Source organism: Choloepus didactylus, chromosome 4 (genome assembly GCF_015220235.1).
Source record: "Choloepus didactylus isolate mChoDid1 chromosome 4, mChoDid1.pri, whole genome shotgun sequence".
NCBI classification, from domain to species: Eukaryota; Metazoa; Chordata; class Mammalia; order Pilosa; family Megalonychidae; genus Choloepus; species Choloepus didactylus.
This window is the reverse complement of record NC_051310.1, coordinates 93,790,911-93,813,069: the sequence shown is the minus strand read 5'-3', so window position 1 is coordinate 93,813,069 and position 22,159 is coordinate 93,790,911. Positions and strand designations below refer to the sequence as shown.

The 22,159-nt window shown below is 38.5% G+C and overlaps 1 protein-coding gene across 1 annotated transcript in view; it reads left to right on the top strand.

The window, feature by feature from the left end:
• Positions 1-22,159, top strand: part of IQGAP1 (IQ motif containing GTPase activating protein 1) — a 111,794-nt gene that overhangs the window by 61,678 nt on the left and 27,957 nt on the right. The window contains exons 11-18 of the mRNA XM_037833110.1: positions 304-388; positions 1,124-1,287; positions 1,480-1,640; positions 3,484-3,608; positions 4,553-4,716; positions 19,454-19,544; positions 19,739-19,906; positions 20,623-20,765. Of these exons, the coding sequence (XP_037689038.1) occupies positions 304-388; positions 1,124-1,287; positions 1,480-1,640; positions 3,484-3,608; positions 4,553-4,716; positions 19,454-19,544; positions 19,739-19,906; positions 20,623-20,765 (1,101 nt within the window). The remainder of the gene's footprint in view (positions 1-303; positions 389-1,123; positions 1,288-1,479; positions 1,641-3,483; positions 3,609-4,552; positions 4,717-19,453; positions 19,545-19,738; positions 19,907-20,622; positions 20,766-22,159) is intronic.

Below are 22,159 nucleotides of genomic sequence, written 5' to 3'. Positions count from 1 at the left end.
TGGCCAGACTAAGCAGCATTAATTGGCTAATGATTGTGTCAGCAATTTTGTCTCACAACTTTTTGATGCTTTTTATGAAATATTCTTTTAAATGTACTGGTATCTGGAAAGTCATTCTGCCCCAGATTTGGCGAGGGCTTTTGGCTCTAGCTAGAGTGGCCACTTTGACTATATGGAGCCTGGAGCTGTTATTTATGTCTTTGGCTCTCTGTCCCTTGGGACTGCTTTTGAGATTTGAGAGCTATAAGGTCTGAAGGTATAGTCATGAGTATGCTTTACGTAAATGTTCTTTGCTTTTCTCAGAGTGGTCAGGTTGGTCCTCTGCAGAAGGAGGAGCTACAGTCAGGAGTGGATGCTGCAAACAGTGCTGCCCAGCAGTATCAGAGAAGTAAGAGTCCTCTCTGCTGGGTATCTGTTGGAATATTTAGTAAGGGAGGAGAGTTGGGGCTGTTTGTCAGCAAAGGGTCTGAGAGTAGCTTCTGTCACCCCCACCTCTTCCACTCCATGCCTACTGCCGTAATCAACTACCAGGTCCCTTCTGTGGCAGTAGGGTTCTTAGACTTCCTCTTCTTTTAAAAATAGAAGTGGATTGAGTGTACGTTCACTTTGGCTAGTAACCACATCTGGAGGAGGTGAGACTTGAGGGATTGGTAAGATTTGAATGGTGAAAGAGGAGACAAAAGGATGTTCCTAACGTGGGGTAATAAAAGGAAAAGTAAGTGTGAGCAGAGGTACAAAAGGTAAAAGATACATTTAAGGAACAGTGGTTAGAATAAATATTTTATAGATGTTTTGGGCTGAGTTGTGTTAGATAAAGGGTTGAAAAAATTGAGTAATGCCTTGAATAATAGCCTAAGAAGCTGGTACTTTATTTGCTGGGCTTTAGGGGAAGGAAGAGATGTTTTAGGTAGAGTTTAGTGGTGGCATACAGATCAATTGGAATGGATAGAAAATATGGGGGAGAACAGTTAGGAGGCTGCTTTTTAAAGATAAAAGTTTTGCTTCAAGCTTCATGGCTAATAGTTTATCCACAGAATTTAACTTTCTTTACAAAAATTGGCATCTCCTTACCCCCAGGGCTCTCTAAGCCTACTGTGTTTTTGACCCCCTGTTTTCTACCCAGGATTGGCAGCAGTGGCTGCAATTAATGCTGCAATCCAAAAGGGTGTAGCTGAGAAGACTGTTTTGGAACTAATGAATCCTGAAGCCCAGCTGCCCCAGGTGTATCCATTTGCTGCTGATCTTTATCAGAAAGAACTGGCTACCCTGCAGCAACAGAGTCCTGAAGTAAGTTACTGAACCTGTCCTGTTTGTGAGTAAAATGGTCTGGGAGTGAATTTAATACTCACTTCTTGGTGTAGTTAGGTAGAACTTTCTTACCAGAAACTTAGACTGCTTGTGGTTTTATTAAAGTAATAACCTCCCGTGGCATTCAAAAATGTCTTTCCTCACCGTTTTTCCCTCTCCTTTTCTGTACAGCATAGTCTCACCCACCCTGAGCTCTCCGTTGCAGTGGAGATGTTGTCCTCAGTGGCCCTCATCAATAGGGCATTGGAATCAGGAGACATGAATACAGTGTGGAAACAGTTGAGCAGTTCAGTTACAGGCCTGACCAACATTGAAGAAGAAAACTGTCAGAGGTGGGTGCCCAGAGTGGGTGGAAGGAATCCATTAGACAGCTGTTACCTCTGTTTTGTGCATCAGCACCTCTGTTTTCCTCTAAGGCCTTGTGACTTACTATGGTCATCTCTTTTTTTCTTCTTTTGCTCATTTTATTGTTTACTACACTGAAGCATTTAACGTAAAATGCAGGTATCATGACATTCCACTCCTGAATATGTAAGTATGATTCTCTAAAAAAAAAAAAGAGAACATCTGTTATGTAGCCAAAATAACACTGTCTCACACCTTAACAAAATTAATAATAATTCTTTTTTTTTGGATATGTATTTTTTATTAGAGAAGTTGGTAGGTTTACAAAAAGATCATGCATGAAATAGAGTTCCCATATACCACCCTATTATTACCACTTTGCATTAGTGTTATACATTTGTTATGATTCATGAAAGAACATTTTATAATTATACTACTAACTATAGTCCATCATTTACAATAGGGTTCACTGTTTGTGTTGTATAGTCCTATGTTTGTTTTTTTTTAAATTTTTATTCTAGTAACATATATATAATCTAAAATTTCCTCTTTTAACCACATTCAAATATATAACTCAGAGCTGTTCACAATGTTATGCTATCATCACCACCATCCATTACCAAAACTTTTTCATCATCCCAAACAGAAATTCTCTATCCGTTAAATATTAGCTTTCCATAACCTCCCATCCACCCACCAACCCTCCACCAGAGATCTGTAATCTCCTTTCTGTTTATGAATTTGCATATTCTAGTTTTCTCACGTAAGTGAAATCATTTGGTATCAGTCGCTTGGTGACTGGCTTATTTCACTCAACATGATGTCTTCAAGGATCATCCGAGTTCTAGCATGATCAGAACTTCATTCTTTTTATGGCTGAATAATATTCTGATAATAATTGTGTAATATCATCTAATACCTATACCATTTTCATCATTTCCCCAATTGTTCCAAAACTGTCCTTTATAATTGGTTTGTTCAAATCACGATCCAGTTCAGGACCATGTGTTGCATCTGGCTGTGAGTCCCTTGGTAGTTTTTAATCTATAGTAGCCCCTTTCTTCATAACACTGACTTGTTAGAGACTAGACCAATCATCCTCTAAAATATCCCAGTTTCTTGGTAGTTCTGGTTCTTTCTTCATATTTGGTTTATTCTTATAAATTGGAAATTAGATCTAAAGGCATGTCAAGATTCAGTTCATCATTTTTGGTGATTGTGTGTATTTCATATTGCCTTGGATCAAAAGCCATGTAAAATCTACTTGTCCCACCGTTAGAGATAATAAAATTGATCCCTGGATTAGAGAGGCAGCCCATCCCTCCAACGTATAGTTGTTTTTTCCTTATCACCAGAACATAATCTCCTTTTACTCCATCAGAATGTCCAGTTCTCCATCAACCATCCACCTAATATTTTAAACCCTGGTTGATAATCCTTGTCCAAGTCAATACTTTCAGAAGAGTTGTACAATGATAATTTGTGGATCTATCATTCCTTTTACATTTATTAGACGGTATATGGCCTTTTTTATCTTTAGTGGAATTGCTTTAGCTGCTGCCTCTGATTCCAGAGATGGTCTTATTTGGAATTTAGAATGTGTAACAGGCTGTTGAGAATGAGTGTTTCCTTTGCATTTTCACACATTGTTTAAGGTAACTCCCCAGCCCCAAAGCTGGCCTCTAGAACGTATCAAAATGTTAAGAGTACCCTAGCTATCTTTGTTCCTTGGATACTTTGCTCCTTAGTCATCTGGTTCCTGTCTTCCATATTCTTCCTAAAGGTCCTTTTTTATGCTTCATTGTCTTTTTTGTTGGGGGGTCGGGACAGGTATCTTGATGAGTTGATGAAACTGAAAGCTCAGGCACATGCAGAGAATAATGAGTTTGTTACATGGAATGACATCCAAGCTTGTGTGGACCACGTGAACCTGGTGGTGCAAGAGGAACATGAGAGTGAGTATTCTACTTCCTGCATTTCCTCTTCCCCCTCAGGGAGAGTCAAAATTAAAGAATGATTGTCTGATTCCATGAACTGGTTCTCAATACTACTCCTGGAAGGGTCTTTGATTGAGAGATTGAAAAAAACATATACAACTCCAACAGCCAAGGTTGGATAATGTTTGCAGAACACCAGGAAATCATTATAATTAAGTATATACTTAATAAGAACTCCAGAAATAAACTCTTCTGGAGGTGAATTGAAGATCAGCTGATACTTTTAAATGCTACCATTATTGTTATAAGTAGTAGCTTGTGCTACAAGTGATTTTTCTATTTTGTCTCCAGACCAGGTTCCTGCAACTAAACTCAAGAGTTTTTACAAAAAGTAGCACAGCATCAAGATACCTGAGGATCAAATGTTTCTAATGTTAATTGTATTTCTATGAGAAATAATGAACTAGTTGAGTGGAAAGATCCTTGGCTTGGAGTGGGGAGCCCTGGGCTGCCATTTGTTTGCTGTGTGATCTTGAACAAGAAGTCTCTAAGCCTCTTCTTTTCTTTTATAAACATGTTGAATTAGGTGATTTTTTTAAGATCCCTTGAACTCAGCCTTTTTGGTAAATCAAGAATGGCTTTGATTACACATTGAGATGTGCCTGAATGCTGTACCATACAGCTAGTTTAATCAAAATCCTCATCCCTTTTAAGTTGGAGCAATTGAAAATAAAACAAAAGGTCTCTTTTGAATAGGAACTTTTTTTATATGGGCACCAGGGGGTTTACTTTAGATTAAACTAAATTAAAACAATCAGTGCTGTTTAATATTATGGATGACAAATTATAATTTGAATCATGGTAATTCTCAGGTGGATTTATGATTAATTGACATGTCTAAATATTGATTTGTTTACATAATTTCTTAATAAAAAATAACATTTTGTCCTTTCATATTTTAGGGATTTTAGCCATTGGTTTAATTAATGAAGCCTTGGATGAAGGTGATGCCAGAAAGACTCTGCAGGCTCTGCAGATTCCTGCAGCTAAACTCGAAGGGGTCCAGGCAGAAGTGGCCCAGCATTACCAAGACACACTAATCAGAGCTAAGAGAGAGAAAGCCCAGGTGAGCAGCATCGGAATTGTTTCTTTCTCTTTAGAGGACTTCAGCCCGCCTAGAACAAAGATAGAAGTAGGAATGTCTCCCTTGATTCACTCAATGAATATTTCCCAGATTCAGAGCTGGAGGGATGCTGTTATGAGAGACGTAGATTCCACCTTCTAGGAGCTCATGGTGTTTCACATTTGGTTCTTTTATTGTTCTTTGTTGTCATTGTTGTAGACATGTTGCTTAAGTTTCTTTAAGTCAATTCTTTATTGAACTATACAGGTTTACAGTTGTATAAATTTTCAAAAATGAGGATACCTGTGTAATCGGTACTCAGATAAATGAAAGCATTTCCAGCAGTCAGAAGCCCATTCATGATGTCCCTTCTGTCTTTATTCATCTCCCACCTGGTGGTGACCACTATCCTGATTTTTGGCACCACAGTTGATTTTTACCTGTGTTTGAACTGTATTTAAGTGTGATCACACATTATATGTATTCTTTTGTGTCTGGCTGCTTTCGCACAACATAAGTTAGTGGTATCCATCCATGTGGTTATATGCCACGATAGTTTGTTTATTCCCATTGTTGTATACTACTCTGTTCTGTGATTATATATTCTATTGTTGGTGGGTGAATTTTTGGCTATTACAGTTCTATGCATATTCTGGTACAGGTCTTTTGGTGAGTATGTGAATACATTTCTACTAGGTGTATATACCTAAGGAATAGAATTAGTGGGTCATAGAGAATATGTATATATTCAACTTTAGTAGATACTGCCAAAGGTTTATTGTTTTAATAACAGCTTTATTGAGATAATTCGCATACCATACAATTAATCATTTTAAAGTATACAATTCAGTGGTTTTTAGTATATTCACAGAATTGTGTAACCATAACTACAATTGATTTTAGTACATTTTCATCACCCCAGAAAGAAAACCCATACCCATTAGCAGGCCCATGACCTTTTCCTGCAAATCTATGGATTTGTCTATTCTGGACATTTCATATAAATGCAATCATATAATATGTGGTCCTTTGTTTCCTGCTTCTTTCATTAGTATAATGTTTTCAGGGTTCATCCATATTGCAGCCTGTATCATACTTCATTTTTTAATTGCCAAATAATACTTCATTTTGTGACTGTACCACATTTTATTTACTCATGCTTCAGCTGATGGATGATTGGGTTGTTTCCACTTTTTGGCTATTAGGAATAATGCTTCTTGAACATAAAGTTTTCCTAAGTGATTATAATATAACCTACCTTTTTGAAAATTTACTTGTCTTACCACCCCAAGTAGTTTGTTAAAATTTTTATCTCTTTTTATCCTGTTGTTGTCTAGGAAGTTGTTTTTTATATAATAGGTCTTCAGATGTTAGTTGAGTGATTGAAACATAATTGCATTTGTTTTTCTAATTGTGATTGATCTCCTTTTAAATTCTTCCTAAGTAAAACAATTAGATAGAGAGGACCACAGCTTTCATTCCTGACTTAGAAAATCCCTAAAATGAAGTTCTTGCAGCAAATGCGGTCAGGTAAAAAACAGGGCAGGGTTATAGTGGTTTGGAGCTTTTTTGTACACTAACTCCCGTGTGGGTTCTGCAAGTTTGAGTCAGAGGTAGAGTTGTAGGTAATGTTAAAATGTTGCTACATCTCCCTTGATTCCATTACCACTAGAATAGTTGACATTACCGTACTCTAATCATGTAAATGTAGACTCTAGTAGTACCAGGTTTCTTTTAAGAGGCACATTCTACATTATTATGTAGATGTCACTTGATCCTGTGGAGAGAGTTGAATCACAGCTCCTATTTTGTAGCCAGGAAATTGAGACGAATGGATCAACTGATTTTACTTACTCAGGTGGAAAGCAGTTGTCTGGCATGAAAGCCAGAAATGAAGGTCTGTCTTTGATTCATTTTATTGGATCAGAGCTCCTCAAACATGACTCATTATCAGAACACTTAAAGAGTCATTTTTAAAAATACAGACTGGTAAGCTTTAATTCTGCTGATTCAGAACCTCTAAGGTGGTGCCTGGCTGCAGGGGTTCTGTGTAAGCCATTGGTGGTATTGTTTGTTTTTGCTGCTAAGAATGTCCAGGGGAAGTTATATTTGACTGACCGAGGAATAGAATTTGGGAGAATAAACTAGGTTGGGTTCTATGTCTAAAAAAGGAAGTCAATTGACAAGTCATCTTGTACCTCCTCTCAAGCCGTAAGGCTGCCTACCACTTCAGTTTAGGTCATTGGAGTTAAACTATTAGAGGATGTGACTAGAGTTTGAAGCATTTCCTTTTGCAGTGGAATAACTTTCCAGAGTTCATCAAAGGGAGAGGAAGGGGGTGGTTAGAGGAAGCTTGCTGAACACTGCTGAGTCCAGCTGGGTGGACTACACATTAGGTGTAATTGCCTTATTTTGGGCATGAACTTAGCTTCTATGTTCCTCCAAGCATCTTGGTTTTAAAAATAATTATCTGAGTTCTAAATTTAGCAGTCAAAAGATCTTAGTTTAAATTTAAGTTTTCTTATGATGTCTTAGTGTCTGGTTTTGGCATCATGGTAATGCTAGCCTCATAGAATAAATTGGAAAGTTTTCCCTCCACTTCAATTTTTTTGGAAGAGTTTGTAAAGGATTGGTGTTAATTCTTTAAAAGTTTGGTGGAATTCATTGGTGAAACCATATGGTCCTGAGTTTTTCTTTGTGGGAAGTTTTTTGATTACTAATTAAATTTCTTTATTTGTTATAGGTCTATTCAGGTTTTCTTTCAAGTATTCTTTCTGCCCCTATGATTCTCTCCTTGCCTTCTGGGGCTTCCATTATGCAAATATTGGTACACTGGGTGGTGTCCCAAAGGTCTTTGAGGTTTTGTTCATTTTATTTATTCTTTTTTCTTCTTTTTTTCTTACTGTTACTTAGCCTGAATAATCTTAATTGATCATTCTTCAAGTTTGCTGATTCTTTCTTTTGCCTGCTCAAATCTATTAAGCCCTGCTAGTGAATTTTTAAAATTTCAGCCATTATATTTTTCATCTCTAGAATTTCTTTTTGGTTCTTCATAATTTACATCTCTTTATTGATAGTCTGTTTGGTGAGGTATCATTCTCATTCTTTCCTTTTGTTGTTTAGACATGGCTTCCTTTAGTTCTTTGAATGTATTTAAAATAGTGATTTAAAGTCTTTGTCTAGTAAGTACAACCTCTGGGCTTCCTAAAGGAAAATTTCTAATGTCTGTTTTTTTTCCTATGTATAGGCTATGCTCTCTTGTGCTCTCTTGTGCTCTCTTGTGCTCTCTTATGCTCTCTTTGTGGCAACCCTGGAAATCAAATTCTTTTCCTTCATCAGGCTTGTTCTTGTTGCTATTTGTTACTATTATTTGTTTAGTGACTTTTCTGAACTAATTCTGTAAAGTGTGTATTCTTTGCCATGTTTGGCCACTGCAATCTCTCCTTGGTTAGGTCTGTGGTCAGCTAATGATTGGACAAAGATTTCCTTAAATGCCGAAACCAGTAAAGCTCTCAACTATTGCTGAGGGGCTCTGTGTGTGTGTGCTGGAGCAAGCCTTCAACACTCAACCCGGCAGTTTACAACTCTGCCTTAGCCACCACTTCTTGCTTGTGCAGAGCCTCAAGATCAGCCAGAGCTGAGAGATTAGGGCCTTCTCAGGTTTTCCCAAGCATGTGTACAGCCCTGCACATGCACATGGCCTTCCAATTTCCAGGAATATGTTGGAGCTTTTCAGAGCCCCTATGGACATCTCATTCTCCAGCTTTTCTTAAGTGTTTGGTTAGCCTGTTATTTGCCTCAGTTGTTTTCTACCGTCTCAGTTATCTGAAATGTTTAACAATTGTCTGTTTCTGTTTTTGACAAACGCCCCTGGAGAAAAGGATATTTGTACTGGGCAAGCACTAAATCAGGTCAAAATTTGTCCTATGGTCAGCCCTCAGTTAATTTCCAGAGTTTTGAAAAATTGATTCTGATGATTTTTGTCATTGTATTCATTGCTTTTATAGATTATTTTCAGAAGTTCTTACTCTGCCACTTTCAATGATGTCATTTGTCTCAATTCATATTCATTGCCTTTGGAATACTTGCTAAATGTGGATTACTAGTCATTGGGTAGTAAAGTCTGACCACTAGGACATTAATAGAGATTATCAAGGGGCTCATTTTATAATTACAAATATAAATGACTAAATGTATCCTCACTGTCTTTCACCCCACTATGTGTGTGCATACACGTGTACATGTACATGTAGCTAATAATCTGCTGACTCCGACACAGTTGTACCAGTTATTAGACTATTGAAATACTTTAATTTTGTTTGGTATAGCACTCTGAAATCTACACTGCTAACCCCAATTCTAGCTCTTTCCCTGGACTTATCTGATGAAGCAACTGCAGGATTAATTTCTAGGCCAGCAGGGGCCATAAGGACTCTTCTGCATTCTGATTGGTCACTGTTCATGCTGTGTAGTTGATAAATATGTTTGTATAGCTTCCTTGTGTGTGTGTGTGAGAGAGAGGGTGTTTACATGTGTATATATGGGGTGTGTGTGGTTTTATATATGTAATACTTTATGTCATCACATATGCAAACTGCCATGTATACAAGGAGAGGCTTTACAAGAAGTTTTAAGAGGTGAGAAATGCACTTTGTATAAAATAGCCATTCTTTCACCATTTTTCCTCTTCCTTTCCCTGTATTTTATAACTCCTTTATCTCTCTTACCTCCAATTATCACCCATTTGTGTTTTTTTTTCTTATTTTTAGACCCTATCTCTTTACCTCTTCTGTAAGGAAGTCTGTATGCTTCTAAGTGTCAGAGTTGTTAGGGGGCTACATTTTAATATATTTTATATAGTATTTTCATTTTATTAAATGTTTGATCTCTGTATTCTCCATAATATTTAGCCCAGGGTTTTAACTCTCTCCTCGGAGCTTTGAGTTAATCTTGGATGATCTCTTTAGAGCAAACTTTAATGGAGGAGTTTGGGTTTTTCCATCTTATTTGATCTAACTGTACCAGAGAGAACCTGTGCTTTCTTACTTTGGGATAAGATAGTTTATGCCATCTCTCTTTTCTTCTTCAGGATGGTGAAGGATCTTTCTATATTATGTTTCCCTGACACACCTGTGGCACTGACCCATTCTTTTTTTCTTGCCTTTCACACTACAGTTTCATCACTTATTTCTTTTTTTTTCTTTTTTTTTTTTTAATCTTCATTTTATTGAGATATATTCACATACCATGCAGTCATACAAAACAAATCGTACTTTCGATTGTTTACAGTACCATTACATAGTGGTACATTCATCACCCAAATCAATCCCTGACACCTTCATTAGCACACACCCAAAAATAACAAGAATAATAATTAGAGTGAAAAAGAGCAATTGAAGTAAAAAAGAACACTGGGTACCTTTGTCTGTTTGTTTCCTTCCCCTCTTTTTGTACTCATCCATCCATAAACTAGACAAAGTGGAGTGTGGTCCTTATGGCTTTCCCAATCCCATTGTCACCCCTCATAAGCTACATTTTTATACAACTGTCTTCGAGATTCATGGGTTCTGGGTTGTAGTTTGATAGTTTCAGGTATCCACCACCAGCTACCCCAATTCTTTAGAACCTAAAAAGGGTTGTCTAAAGTGTGCATAAGAGTGCCCACCAGAGTGACCTCTCGGCTCGTTTTGGAATCTCTCTGCCACTGAAGCTTATTTCATTTCCTTTCACATCCCCCTTTTGGTCAAGAAGATGTTCTCCGTCCCACGATGCCAGGTCTACATTCCTCCCCGGGAGTCATATTCCACGTTGCCAGGGAGATTCACTCCCCTGGGTGTCTGATCCCACGTAGCGGGGAGGGCAGTGATTTCACCTTTCAAGTTGGCTTAGCCAGAGAGAGAGGGCCACATCTGAGCAACAAAGAGGCATTCGGGAGGAGGCTCTTAGGCACAACCATAGGGAGGCCTAGCCTCTCCTTTGCAGCAACCGTCTTCCCAAGGGTAAAACCTGTGGTAGAGGGCTCAACCCATCAAACCACCAGTCCCCTATGTCTGTGGTCATGTTAGCAACCATGGAGGTGGGGTAGGCGAATACCCCTGCATTCTCCACAGGCTCCTCAAGGGGGCACTACATCTTTTTTTTTTTTCCTTGTTTTTCTTTTTTTTTTTTTTTTAACTTTCCCTTCTTTTTTAAATCAACTGTATGAAAAAAAAAGTTAAAAAGAAAACAAACATACAATAAAAGAACATTTCAAAGAGACCATAACAAGGGAGTAAGAAAAAGACAACTAACCTAAGATAACTGCTTAACTTCCAACATGTTCCTACTTTACCCCAAGAAAGTTACCTAATATAGCCACATTTCTGTGAACTTGCTCCTACTATATCCATCAGAAATTAACAGACTATAGTCATTCCTGGGCATCCCCAGAACGTTAAATAGCTTATCTGTTCTTCTTGGATTATTGTTCCCCCTTCCTTAATTGCTCTCTATTGCTAGTTCCCCTACATTCTATATTATAAACCATTTGTTTTACATTTTTCGAAGTTCACATTAGTGGTAGCATATAATATTTCTCTTTTTGTGCCTGGCTTATTTCGCTCAGCATTATGTCTTCAAGGTTCATCCATGTTGTCATATGTTTCACGAGATCGTTCCTTCTTACTGCCGCGTAGTATTCCATCGTGTATATATACCACATTTTATTTTTCCACTCATCTGTTGACGGACATTTGGGTTGTTTCCATCTCTTGGCAATTGTGAATAATGCTGCTATGAACATTGGCGTGCAGATATCTGTTCGTGTCACTGCTTTCCGATCTTCCGGGTATATACCGAGAAGTGCAATCGCTGGATCGAATGGTAACTTTATTTCTAGTTTTCTAAGGAACTGCCAGACTGACTTCCAGAGTGGCTGAACCATTATACAGTCCCATCAACAATGAATAAGAGTTCCAATTTCTCCACATCCCCTCCAGCATTTGTAGTTTCCTGTTTAATGGCAGCCATTCTAACCGGTGTTAGATGGTATCTCATTGTGGTCTTAATTTGCATCCCTCTAATAGCTAGTGAAGCTGAACATTTTTTCATGTGTTTCTTGGCCATTTGTATTTCCTCTTCAGAGAACTGTCTTTTCATATCTTTTGCCCATTTTATAATTGGGCCATCTGTACTATTGTCATTGAGTTGTAGGATTTTTTCATATATGCAAGATATCAGTCTTTTGTCAGATACATGGTTTCCAAAAATTTTTTCCCATTGAGTTGGCTGCCTCTTTACCTTTTTGAGAAATTCCTTTGAGGTGCAGAAACTTCTAAGCTTGAGGAGTTCCCATTTATCTGTTTTCTCTTCTGTTGCTTGTGCTTTGGGTGTAAAGTCTAGGAAGTGGCCGCCTAATACAAGGTCTTGAAGATGTTTTCCTACATTATCTTCTAGGAGTTTTATGGTACTTTCTTTTATATTGAGATCTTTGGTCCATTTTGAGTTAATTTTTGTGTAGGGGGTGAGGTAGGGGTCCTCTTTCATTCTTTTGGATATGGATATCCAACTCTCCCAGCCCCATTTGTTGAAAAGACCATTATGACTCAGTTCAGTGACTTTGGGGGCCTTATCAAAGATCAGTCGGCCATAGATCTGAGGGTCTATCTCTGAATTCTCAATTCGATTCCATTGATCTATATGTCTATCTTTGTGCCAGTACCATGCTGTTTTGGCAACTGTGGCTTTATAATAAGCTTCAAAATCAGGGAGTGTAAGTCCTCCCACTTCGTTTTTCTTTTTTAGAGTGTCTTTAGCAATTTGCGGCATCTTCCCTTTCCAAATAAATTTGATAACTAGCTTTTCCAAGTCTGCAAAGTAGGTTGTTGGAATTTTGATTGGGATTGCATTGAATCTGTAGATGAGTTTGGGTAGAATTGACATCTTAATGACATTTAGTCTTCCTATCCATGAACATGGATTATTTTTCCGTCTTTTAAGGTCCCCTTCTATTTCTTTTAGTAGAGTTATGTAGTTTTCTTTGTATAGGTCTTTTACATCTTTGGTTAAGTTGATTCCTAGGTACTTGATTTTTTTAGTTGCTATTGAAAATGGTATCTTTTTCCTGAGTGTCTCTTCAGTTTGTTCATTTCTAGCATATAGAAACATTACTGACTTATGTTCATTAATCTTGTATCCCGCTACTTTGCTAAATTTGTTTATTAGCTCTAGTAGCTGTATCGTCGATTTCTCAGGGTTTTCTAGGTATAAGATCATATCATCTGCAAACAATGACAGTTTTACTTCTTCTTTTCCAATTTGGATGCCTTTTATTTCTTTGTCTTGCCAGATTGCCCTGGCTAGCACTTCCAGCACAATGTTAAATAACAGTGGTGACAGCGGGCATCCTTGTCTTGTTCCTGATCTTAGAGGGAAGGCTTTCAGTCTCTCACCATTGAGTACTATGCTGGCTGTGGGTTTTTCGTATATGCTCTTTATCATGTTGAGGAAGTTTCCTTCAATTCCTACCTTTTGAAGTGTTTTTATCAAAAAGGGATGTTGGATTTTGTCAAATGCTTTTTCAGCATCTATTGAGATGATCAATTGATTTTTCCCTTTCGAGTTTTTAATGTGTTGTAATACATTGATTGTTTTTCTTATGTTGAACCATCCTTGCATGCCTGGAATGAACCCCACTTGGTCATGGTGTATGATTTTTTTAATGTGTCTTTGGATTCGATTTGCAAGTATTTTGTTGAGGATTTTTGCATCTATATTCATTAGGGAGATTGGCCGGTAGTTTTCCTTTTTTGTAGCATCTTTGCCTGGTTTTGGTATTAGATTGATGTTAGCTTCATAAAATGAGTTAGGTAGTGTTCCATTTTCTTCAATGTTTTGAAAGAGTTTGAGTAAGATTGGTGTCAGTTCTTTCTGGAAAGTTTGGTAGAATTCCCCTGTGAAGCCATCTGGCCCTGGGCATTTATTTGTGGGAAGATTTTTGATGACTGATTGGATCTCTTTGCTTGTGATGGGTTGGTTGAGGTCTTCTATTTCTTCTCTGGTCAGTCTAGGTTGTTCATATGTTTCCAGGAAATTGTCCATTTCTTCTACATTATCCAGTTTGTTGCCATACAGTTGTTCATAGTATCCTCTTATAATTTTTTTAATTTCTTCAGGATCTGCAGTTATGTCACCTTTTTCATTCATTATTTTGTTTATATGGGTCTTCTCTCTTTTTGATTTTGTCAGTCTAGCTAGGGGCTTGTCAATCTTGTTGATCTTCTCAAAGAACCAACTTTTGGTGATATTTATCCTCTCTATTGTTTTTTTGTTCTCTATGTCATTTATTTCTGCTTTAATCCTTGTTATTTCTTTTCTTCTACTTGGTTTAGGATTGGTTTGTTGTTCATTTTCTAGCTTCTTCAGTTGATCCATTAGTTCTTTGATTTTGGCTCTTTCTTCCTTTTTAATATATGCGTTTAGTGCTATAAATTTCCCCCTTAGCACTGCTTTTGCTGCATCCCATAGGTTTTGGTATGTTGTGTTCTCATTTTCATTCGTCTCTATATATTTAGCAATTTCTCTTGCTATTTCTTCTTTAACCCACTGATTGTTTAGGAGTGTATTGTTTAACCTCCAGGTATTTGTGAATTTTCTAAGTCTCTGATGGTTATTGACTTCTAATTGTATTCCATTGTGGTCAGAGAATGTGTTTTGAATAATTTCAATCTTTTTAAATTTATTGAGGCTTGTTTTATGTCCCAGCATATGATCTATTCTGGAGAAAGTTCCATGAGCACTAGAAAAGTATGTGTATCCTGGTGATTTGGGATGTAATGTCCTGTATATGTCTGTTAAATCTAATTCATTTATCAGATTGTTTAGGTTTTCAATTTCCTTATTGGTCTTCTGTCTGGTTGATCTATCTCTAGGAGAGAGTGATGTGTTGAAGTCTCCCACAATTATTGTGGAAACATCAATTGCTTCCTTTAGTTTTGCCAGTGTTTCTCTCATGCATTTTGTGGCACCTTGATTGGGTGCATAGACATTTACGATTGTTATTTCTTCTTGCTGAATTGCCCCTTTTATTAGTATGTAGTGGCCTTCTTTGTCTCTCAAAACATCCCTGCATTTGAAGTCTATTTTATCTGAGATTAATATTGCTACACCTGCTTTCTTTTGGCTGTAGCTTGCATGAAATATTTTTTTCCATCCTTTCACTTTCAGTTTCTTTGTGTCCCTGTGTCTAAGATGAGTCTCTTGTATGCAACGTATTGATGGTTCATTTTTTTTTATCCATTCTGCGAATCTATATCTTTTAATTGGGGAGTTTAATCCATTTACATTCAACGTTATAACCGTGAAGGCATTTCTTGAATCAGCCATCTTATCCTTTGGTTTATGTTTGTCATATTTTTCCCCTCTGTCTATTAATATCCTTTATTGTACCCATACCGAATCTCTTTAGTACTAAACCTTTCTCCAAGTCTCTCTGTCCTTTCTTTGTTTCTCTGTCTGTAGGGCTCCCTTGAGTATCTCCAGTAGGGCAGGTCTCTTGTTAGCAAATTCTCTCAGCATTTGTTTGTCTGTGAAAAATTTAAGCTCTCCCTCAAATTTGAAGGAGAGCTTTGCTGGATAAAGTATTCTTGGCTGGAAATTTTTCTCACTCAGAATTTTAAATATATCGTGCCACTGCCTTCTCGCCTCTATGGTGGCTGCTGAGTAGTCACTACTTAGTCTTATGCTGTTTCCTTTGTATGTGGTGAATTGCTTTTCTCTTGCTGCTTTCAGAACTTGCTCCTTCTCTTCTGTGTTTGACAGTGTGATCAGTATATGTCTCGGAGTGGGTTTATTTGGATTTATTCTATTTGGAGTTCACTGAGCATTTATGATTTGTGTATTTATGTTGTTTAGAAGATTTGGGAAGTTTTCCCCAACAATTTCTTTGAATACTCTTCCTAGACCTTTACCCTTTTCTTCCCCTTCTGGGACACCAATGAGTCTTATATTCGGACGTTTCATATTATCTATCATATCCCTGAGGTCCATTTCGATTTTTTCAATTTTTTTCCCCATCCTTTCTTTTATGCTTTCATTTTCCATTCTGTCATCTTCGAGGTCACTGATTCGTTGTTCAACTTCCTCTAGTCTTGTACTATGAGTGTCCAGAATCTTTTTAATTTGGTCAACAGTTTCTTTAATTTCCATAAGATCATCCATTTTTTTATTTAGTCTTGCAATGTCTTCTTTATGCTCTTCTAGGGTCTTCTTGATTTCCTTTGTATCCCGTACTATGGTCTCATTGTTCATCTTTAGTTCTTTGAGTAGCTGCTCTAGGTGCTGTGTCTCTTCTGATCTTTTGATTTGGGTGCTTGGGCTTGGGTTATCCATATCGTCTGGTTTTTTCATATGCTTTATAATTTTCTGTTGTTTTTGGCCTCGTGGCATTTGCTGAACTTGACAGGGTTCTTTTAGGATTTGTAGACCAATTGAAGTCCTTATCTCTAATTTATCAGATCTACAGCTTCGTGGAGTACACTTTCTCTAACTAACCAGCAGGTGGCGTCCACGAGCCACCTGTTCTCCACAAGCCAGTTCTCCCCTGCTTAGCCTTTTTGGTGAGTGGGGGAGTGAGTCTTGTGGGGTCCAGTTGGTGTACCAAACTTGCGTGTGTAGTTGGTGTTGCCTGCCCTGTATATGGGGCGTGTTTCTGGGCAGTCAGGGAGGGGGGGGGGTGGCTCTAACAATCAAATCTCCCTGGTGATCCTAGAGTTTTAAAGCTGCTGCAATAGTCTAATCCTTCAGTTCAGTCCTGCCACAGTTTGTCTCTGCCACTGACCGACAAGTCCTTGGTATTCGTGTATGGCTCCTGAGACTTGCAAGTGGGCCCCTCTTCCAGGCCGTGCACCCCGGGTCCTCTGTTGAGGGATGACTGTGCTATGTCATAGGTGAGTGCCATCCCCCCAGGGCAGTTCTGGGCTGCTGGGCTGTGTAGGGAGGCTCCCAGTCTGCTGAAATGATGGCTGAGTGGGGCTTTGTTAATTCACACTGCTCTACCTTCCCAACTCTGGGACAATCAGCTGAGGCTGCAGGGAAGGCTAATGTCCACGCCCAGTTTTGTGGTGTGTGCCTGTTATTTGAAGCACTTCCGTCACACTGGGTTGTGTGGGGCAGCTCTGGGCTATGGGGCTGGCGATGGGCAGGAGTGTTTCCTGTCCACCAGGATGATGGCTGTGAGTGGACACCCCCCTTTTCTTGGGAAGTTGTGGTGTTTAGTGAATTTTCTCAGCCACTGGATTATTGCGTTTTGTCTCAGAGCTCTCTTAGTTCTGCTCTTGACTTGAGCTGCCCAAATTGCAAGTCTTTGAAGCTTTCTGTATTGGGCTTCTTAGAGTAATTGTTTTAGAAAAAGAAAAAAGGATTAAAAAAAAAAAAAAAAAAAGGGCCCTCCTCAGAGATCTAAAGGGTTATTGAAATGCTAAGAGACAAAGCAACCAGGGCCATTAAGGAAAGGTCCACAGGGCAGAGAGATCAGCTTTTCTTCGGGATTTGCATATGCGCCTCAGGGCCTGAGCTCGGGCCTGAGCTCTGCCCTTCCCCTTTCTATGTTCACCAGAACTCCTAAAATCCTCCGCTTTTTAATTTGGAGTTTTTCGTGTTGTTTTTTTTTCTCTATGCCTGTCTCCTCTCTGCTGGGCTGGCTGCTCTCAGATTCTCTGGTGTCTGGTCTCAGTCTATCTATGGTTGGAGTTTGGATCAGTAGAATGAGTTTCCGATAAGGGCTGCCACTGCAGTTCTCCCTTCTCCTTCCCGGAGCTGACAGCCCCTCCTCCCACGGGACTGAGCCTGGCAGGGAGGGGTGCGGGTCCCCTGGCTGCAAAAACTTACAGATTTCGCTGATCTCAGCAGTTCCACATTTTCATGAGTGTTGTATGAAGTATGCCCAAAGTCAGATTGCTCTGTGGTGTCCAGTCCACGCAGTTCCTGGCTTTCTACCTACTTTCCTGGAGGAGTAACTAAAACATACAGCTCACCAGTCTGCCATCTTGCCCCGCCTCTCATCACTTATTTCTTAAGAGGAGGGTGTATGAAAGGTTTTACTCTAATCCTTTTACTTTAGTCTGCATGGGGCAGAGAAGATAGAACTCTTAATGTTCGGAATTCTTGATATGCTATTCCTTTCCCTCAGCGCAAGGAAAGTTGTACTAAGCTTTCCCAGATATCTGACATGTAATTAGCCTAAAAGTGAACCCAAAATGGCCCGGTTCTGTGGAAAATGCTTCTGTTTTTATGATGCAGGGATTTTTATGTTACTTCTTGGTGACAGAACCTCCAGCCCTCTCATTTATGATTAACTTGTCACAAGCCTGTAGCTGACTCATTGTGTTGTCTCACGTTGGAACTATTGCTTAGGATTTCCAATATTGATTCATATAACTGGGGGATTGTGTGTGCCCATTTTCTATTTTCATTGTTAGGCAGTGACTGGTGGTGGGAAGGTACTAGGTTCTGCAACTGTTAGGTGATTTGTTCTTGCATGCTAGTTATCTGTTTACTCTTCTCCTTTCCCAAGAGTGTAAGCTTCTTAAGATTGGGAACAGTGCCTCTTATGTAAGCCGAGCACCTAACATAATTTGGTTAAATAATCTTTCTTTCTAAAACTCTGCATTTGAGAAAATTGCTGCATTCATTTTCAGATGCTTCTCTATTGTAGGGAGAGCCGCATTTCAGTCAGGAGATCTAGACAACCAGAAATTCCTGCAGTTTTATAGAGTCTTGGGAATGGCTGGTAGGGTAAGGCCAAAGTAAAGCATCTGAAATTGAAAGAAGTGATTTTTCTCAAGGGCAGAATTTTAGAGAGAGAGACCATTTAACCAAATTATGCTAGATGCTAGGTTTACATAATCAGGCAGTGGTTTCCAGTTCTGTCTCTCACACTGAGAATAGATAGATGGTAGAATAGCTACTTCCCTGAATCAGAGGATGATAGCCAGCTTCTTGAAAACTGGAAGATACTGCAGATCTTTTTGTTAATCCACTTAGAGCAAATGGTCACCAATAAATTATTTAAAAAAAATTTTCTAAAACCATATTTAGGAAGAGGAAAGTAAGCCACTTTCTAGTACTTCACTTCTGTCCCCAGTATTCAACTCAAAATACTGTGGACTTTTGTTGTCCATACAGAGGAAGTGAAATACCATTTATTATCTTTTTAAGTTCCCAACAACTGATTTAACAATCAAGTTTTAGGATATAAGCTGGTGATAAGTTTAGATTGCCTAAAGTGCCTTCTGATTTTAAATGTGATAATTCAAAGGTTCTGGTTAAAGCACATCTTGAGGGTTTTAATAACATTAGTGTCATAGAGAATATTAACCTTCCCTGAATATTGTTGGCAAAGGAGGCTTTCTAGAATAAGTGCTGTGTCTTCCATGTACATACCTTGGCCCTGGTCACACTATTGAAGCACTGGGCCCCTTCCTAGTTTGTCTGGTCCCTTTGCCCCTCTGGCTGCTCTTGACCTCCTGAACAACTTAAACATCTTTAACAGCTCTTTCACCTACATTGGAGGCACTGCTCTTGTAACCTTTTACCAGTTTTTTGATGCCTGGCTTCTATTTGACCATTCTGTTAGTCTCTAATGTTTGAAATTTCTTCCTGCATATCTAATTGAGTCTCAGAAGCCCTCTGAGGACTTCACATATGCATCACATGTATCCTGATTTCATGACTTTAATATTGTTCTGCTTTCAATGGTGTGTAGGAAACCCAGGATGAGTCAGCTGTGCTGTGGTTGGATGAAATTCAGGGTGGAATCTGGCAGTCCAACAAAGACACCCAAGAAGCACAGAGATGTACGTATCAGTTGTTTTATTTCTGTTTTGGTGGAGGGTGGAGAGGTGAGGTACTCCATATCTCAGTATTCAGCCCAATTAAGATAGAGAGATCTAGGGGAATAGTCTGCCAGTAAGTAGAGTTAGGTGAAATAGTGTGTGAATTTAGGCACTTTCTAAACTGTTCCTGTAACAATTCTCTTTTGCTGGGATAGTTGCCTTAGGAATCTTTGCAATTAATGAGGCGGTGGAGAGTGGCAATGTAGGCAAAACACTGAGTGCCCTTCGTTCCCCTGATGTTGGCTTGTATGGCGTCATCCCTGAATGTGGTGAAACTTACCAGAGTGACCTCGCTGAAGCCAAGAAGAAAAAAATGGCAGCAGGTGAGTTGTAGGAGAACTAAATGTGTCCTAAAGCTACAAACTTCGTCATATAAGGGGACAGACAGAGAAGAAAGGGACAAGCATTAAGGAAAGTTATGTTAGCATAGAAGTACAGTATTTAGGCTCATTTTAAAGACCCTGAGAAAATAATATCCCCAGTTTTGAAAATACTCTTTTTTTTTCCTTGTGGAAAGCTATGTTAACAAGGTCTATTTTCGGAGAATGTGAGAGAAATTGAAATATTTGACAGTTTATGCTTATAAAGGTGTCAGTCATTCTGATTATTGAGGCCTGTATGTAGTTTAGCTGCAAAAAGAAAGGAATGAAGATAAGATTACTCATCACAGTTCATAGCTTTTTGTATTAACTGAAGAGGCTTAATGGTCACAAATCTTTTTATCAGAGCAGTTTTCTGGCACAAAGTTTCTAGACGTAGGCTTTGCAAGGAACAGTTAGTCATAGTTAATTCCATGACTGGACTTCATAGGTATTTTGTTTTACACTGTAGATATAAATGAACTAAATCAGACATTAAAAAGCCATAATTTAAGGGAGACTTAAGGTCCCCTTTATTCTCAACAATCCAAGGAACAGATTTTTAGAATGGTCTTCATTTAGATTATTAAACCTGACTAAAATAATCCTGTAGTATCAGACATGTAAATAGAGGAAGCGTGACTCTGGGTTTCTTTTATCTTTTCTTTATTTTCTACCAGGGGATAATAACAGCAAGTGGGTAAAGCACTGGGTAAAAGGTGGCTATCACTATTACCACAATCTGGAGACCCAGGAAGGAAGCTGGGACGAACCCACAGATTTTGTTCAAAATTCTCTGCAGCTTTCTCGGGAGGAGATCCAGGTAGGCTACCTTTCTTCACATAAGAAGCTGAGAAAAAAAGTGCTTTTAGAGGTATTATTAGTGAAGAGGAACAGGTCATGTCAGAAGGCCTAGAGTAACATTTAGGTTTATGTGATGAACTAAACTAAATTATTTTTTTAGGGGGTGGAGTGGGGAGGGGGAGCATGACATAGGTCTGAATTAGTAAATGTCTGTATTGTAAAATTAAGTCAAATAAATTGTGTGCTTATTAAAGAAAACATGGATGACCTAGAAAAGGGAAAAAAGGAAAGTTGTTCCAGGTCCTCATTAAATGCAGCTACCTTTAATCTCTCCAAATTTACATTTTCAATCTCTTTTTCTGATTCTTCCACACATTCCAGTCAAACTGTACTCTATTAGAATATAACCCACACTTTCAAATAAAGTTGACATTTTTTAGCAGCTTTTACAGTGCTTTTTTCATCTGCTATGTATTTGTTTATGTGGAGTTTATTTTTACTGGAATTTATTTATTCATTCAACAGTTACTTATTGAGTACCTCTGTCAATATAGCAGGCACTCTTCTAAGCAGTGGGAATATAGCTATGAACAAAACAAAAGCCCCTGCTGTCATAATCTCATGATGTCCCTTCCCTGCCATCTACATCTGTCGAGAGTCTATCCTTCCAGGCATACCCATCTCACGTGTCACGTCCTTGATGAATCTTTTTTTAAAATTTCCATTCCTTCCTACCTTCATCTTCCTTTGAAGCCCCCAAAGAACTCTGTACTTGGTTCAGAATTTAACCTACCCCGATTGGAATTTCAGCCATGTTTGTAACTTGTCTTATGTCCCCTAGATTTTAAGACAAGCCACTGAGCTTCCTTGCAGTGCTTGTGCGTAGTGGGCACTTATGTTATCATTGATGGGCTCTTGAGCAATTTCAGAATTACTTGGTGCTGAGCTCATTTCACTAAACTGAAGTTGTCCAATGAATGTTAAAGGAGAGGAAATGTCTTGAAGGAAGATGTTCTGTAAGCTGTTGTGGGTCATGATTTGACTCATTATTAATAGGCACCAAAGATTCCTAGAGAGAAAGGACAGGAAACTACTATCAAAAGTTCTTCTAAAAAATAAAAAAAAAACAGTTCTACTTCTGTTGGGCAGTATTCCCCAAATTCTTTACAGAGTAAGTGGAATGTACAAATATACACACAAATGAAATAGTCCCTTTATTCAGAACTTACCTCTCAGAGAGATGAGTGTCTATCTTGTGTCTTTCACCTTTCCAGTGTTTCATCTCCATTGCTAATGATCTCACAGGTGATTAAGTTTAACCAACTCCTTGAACTCTGTGTTGGGTGTTGAGAGAGGGATGTAAAGATGTATCAGAGTCTCAGAGTCTCAACCTTCCAGTTGTTCACGATCTTG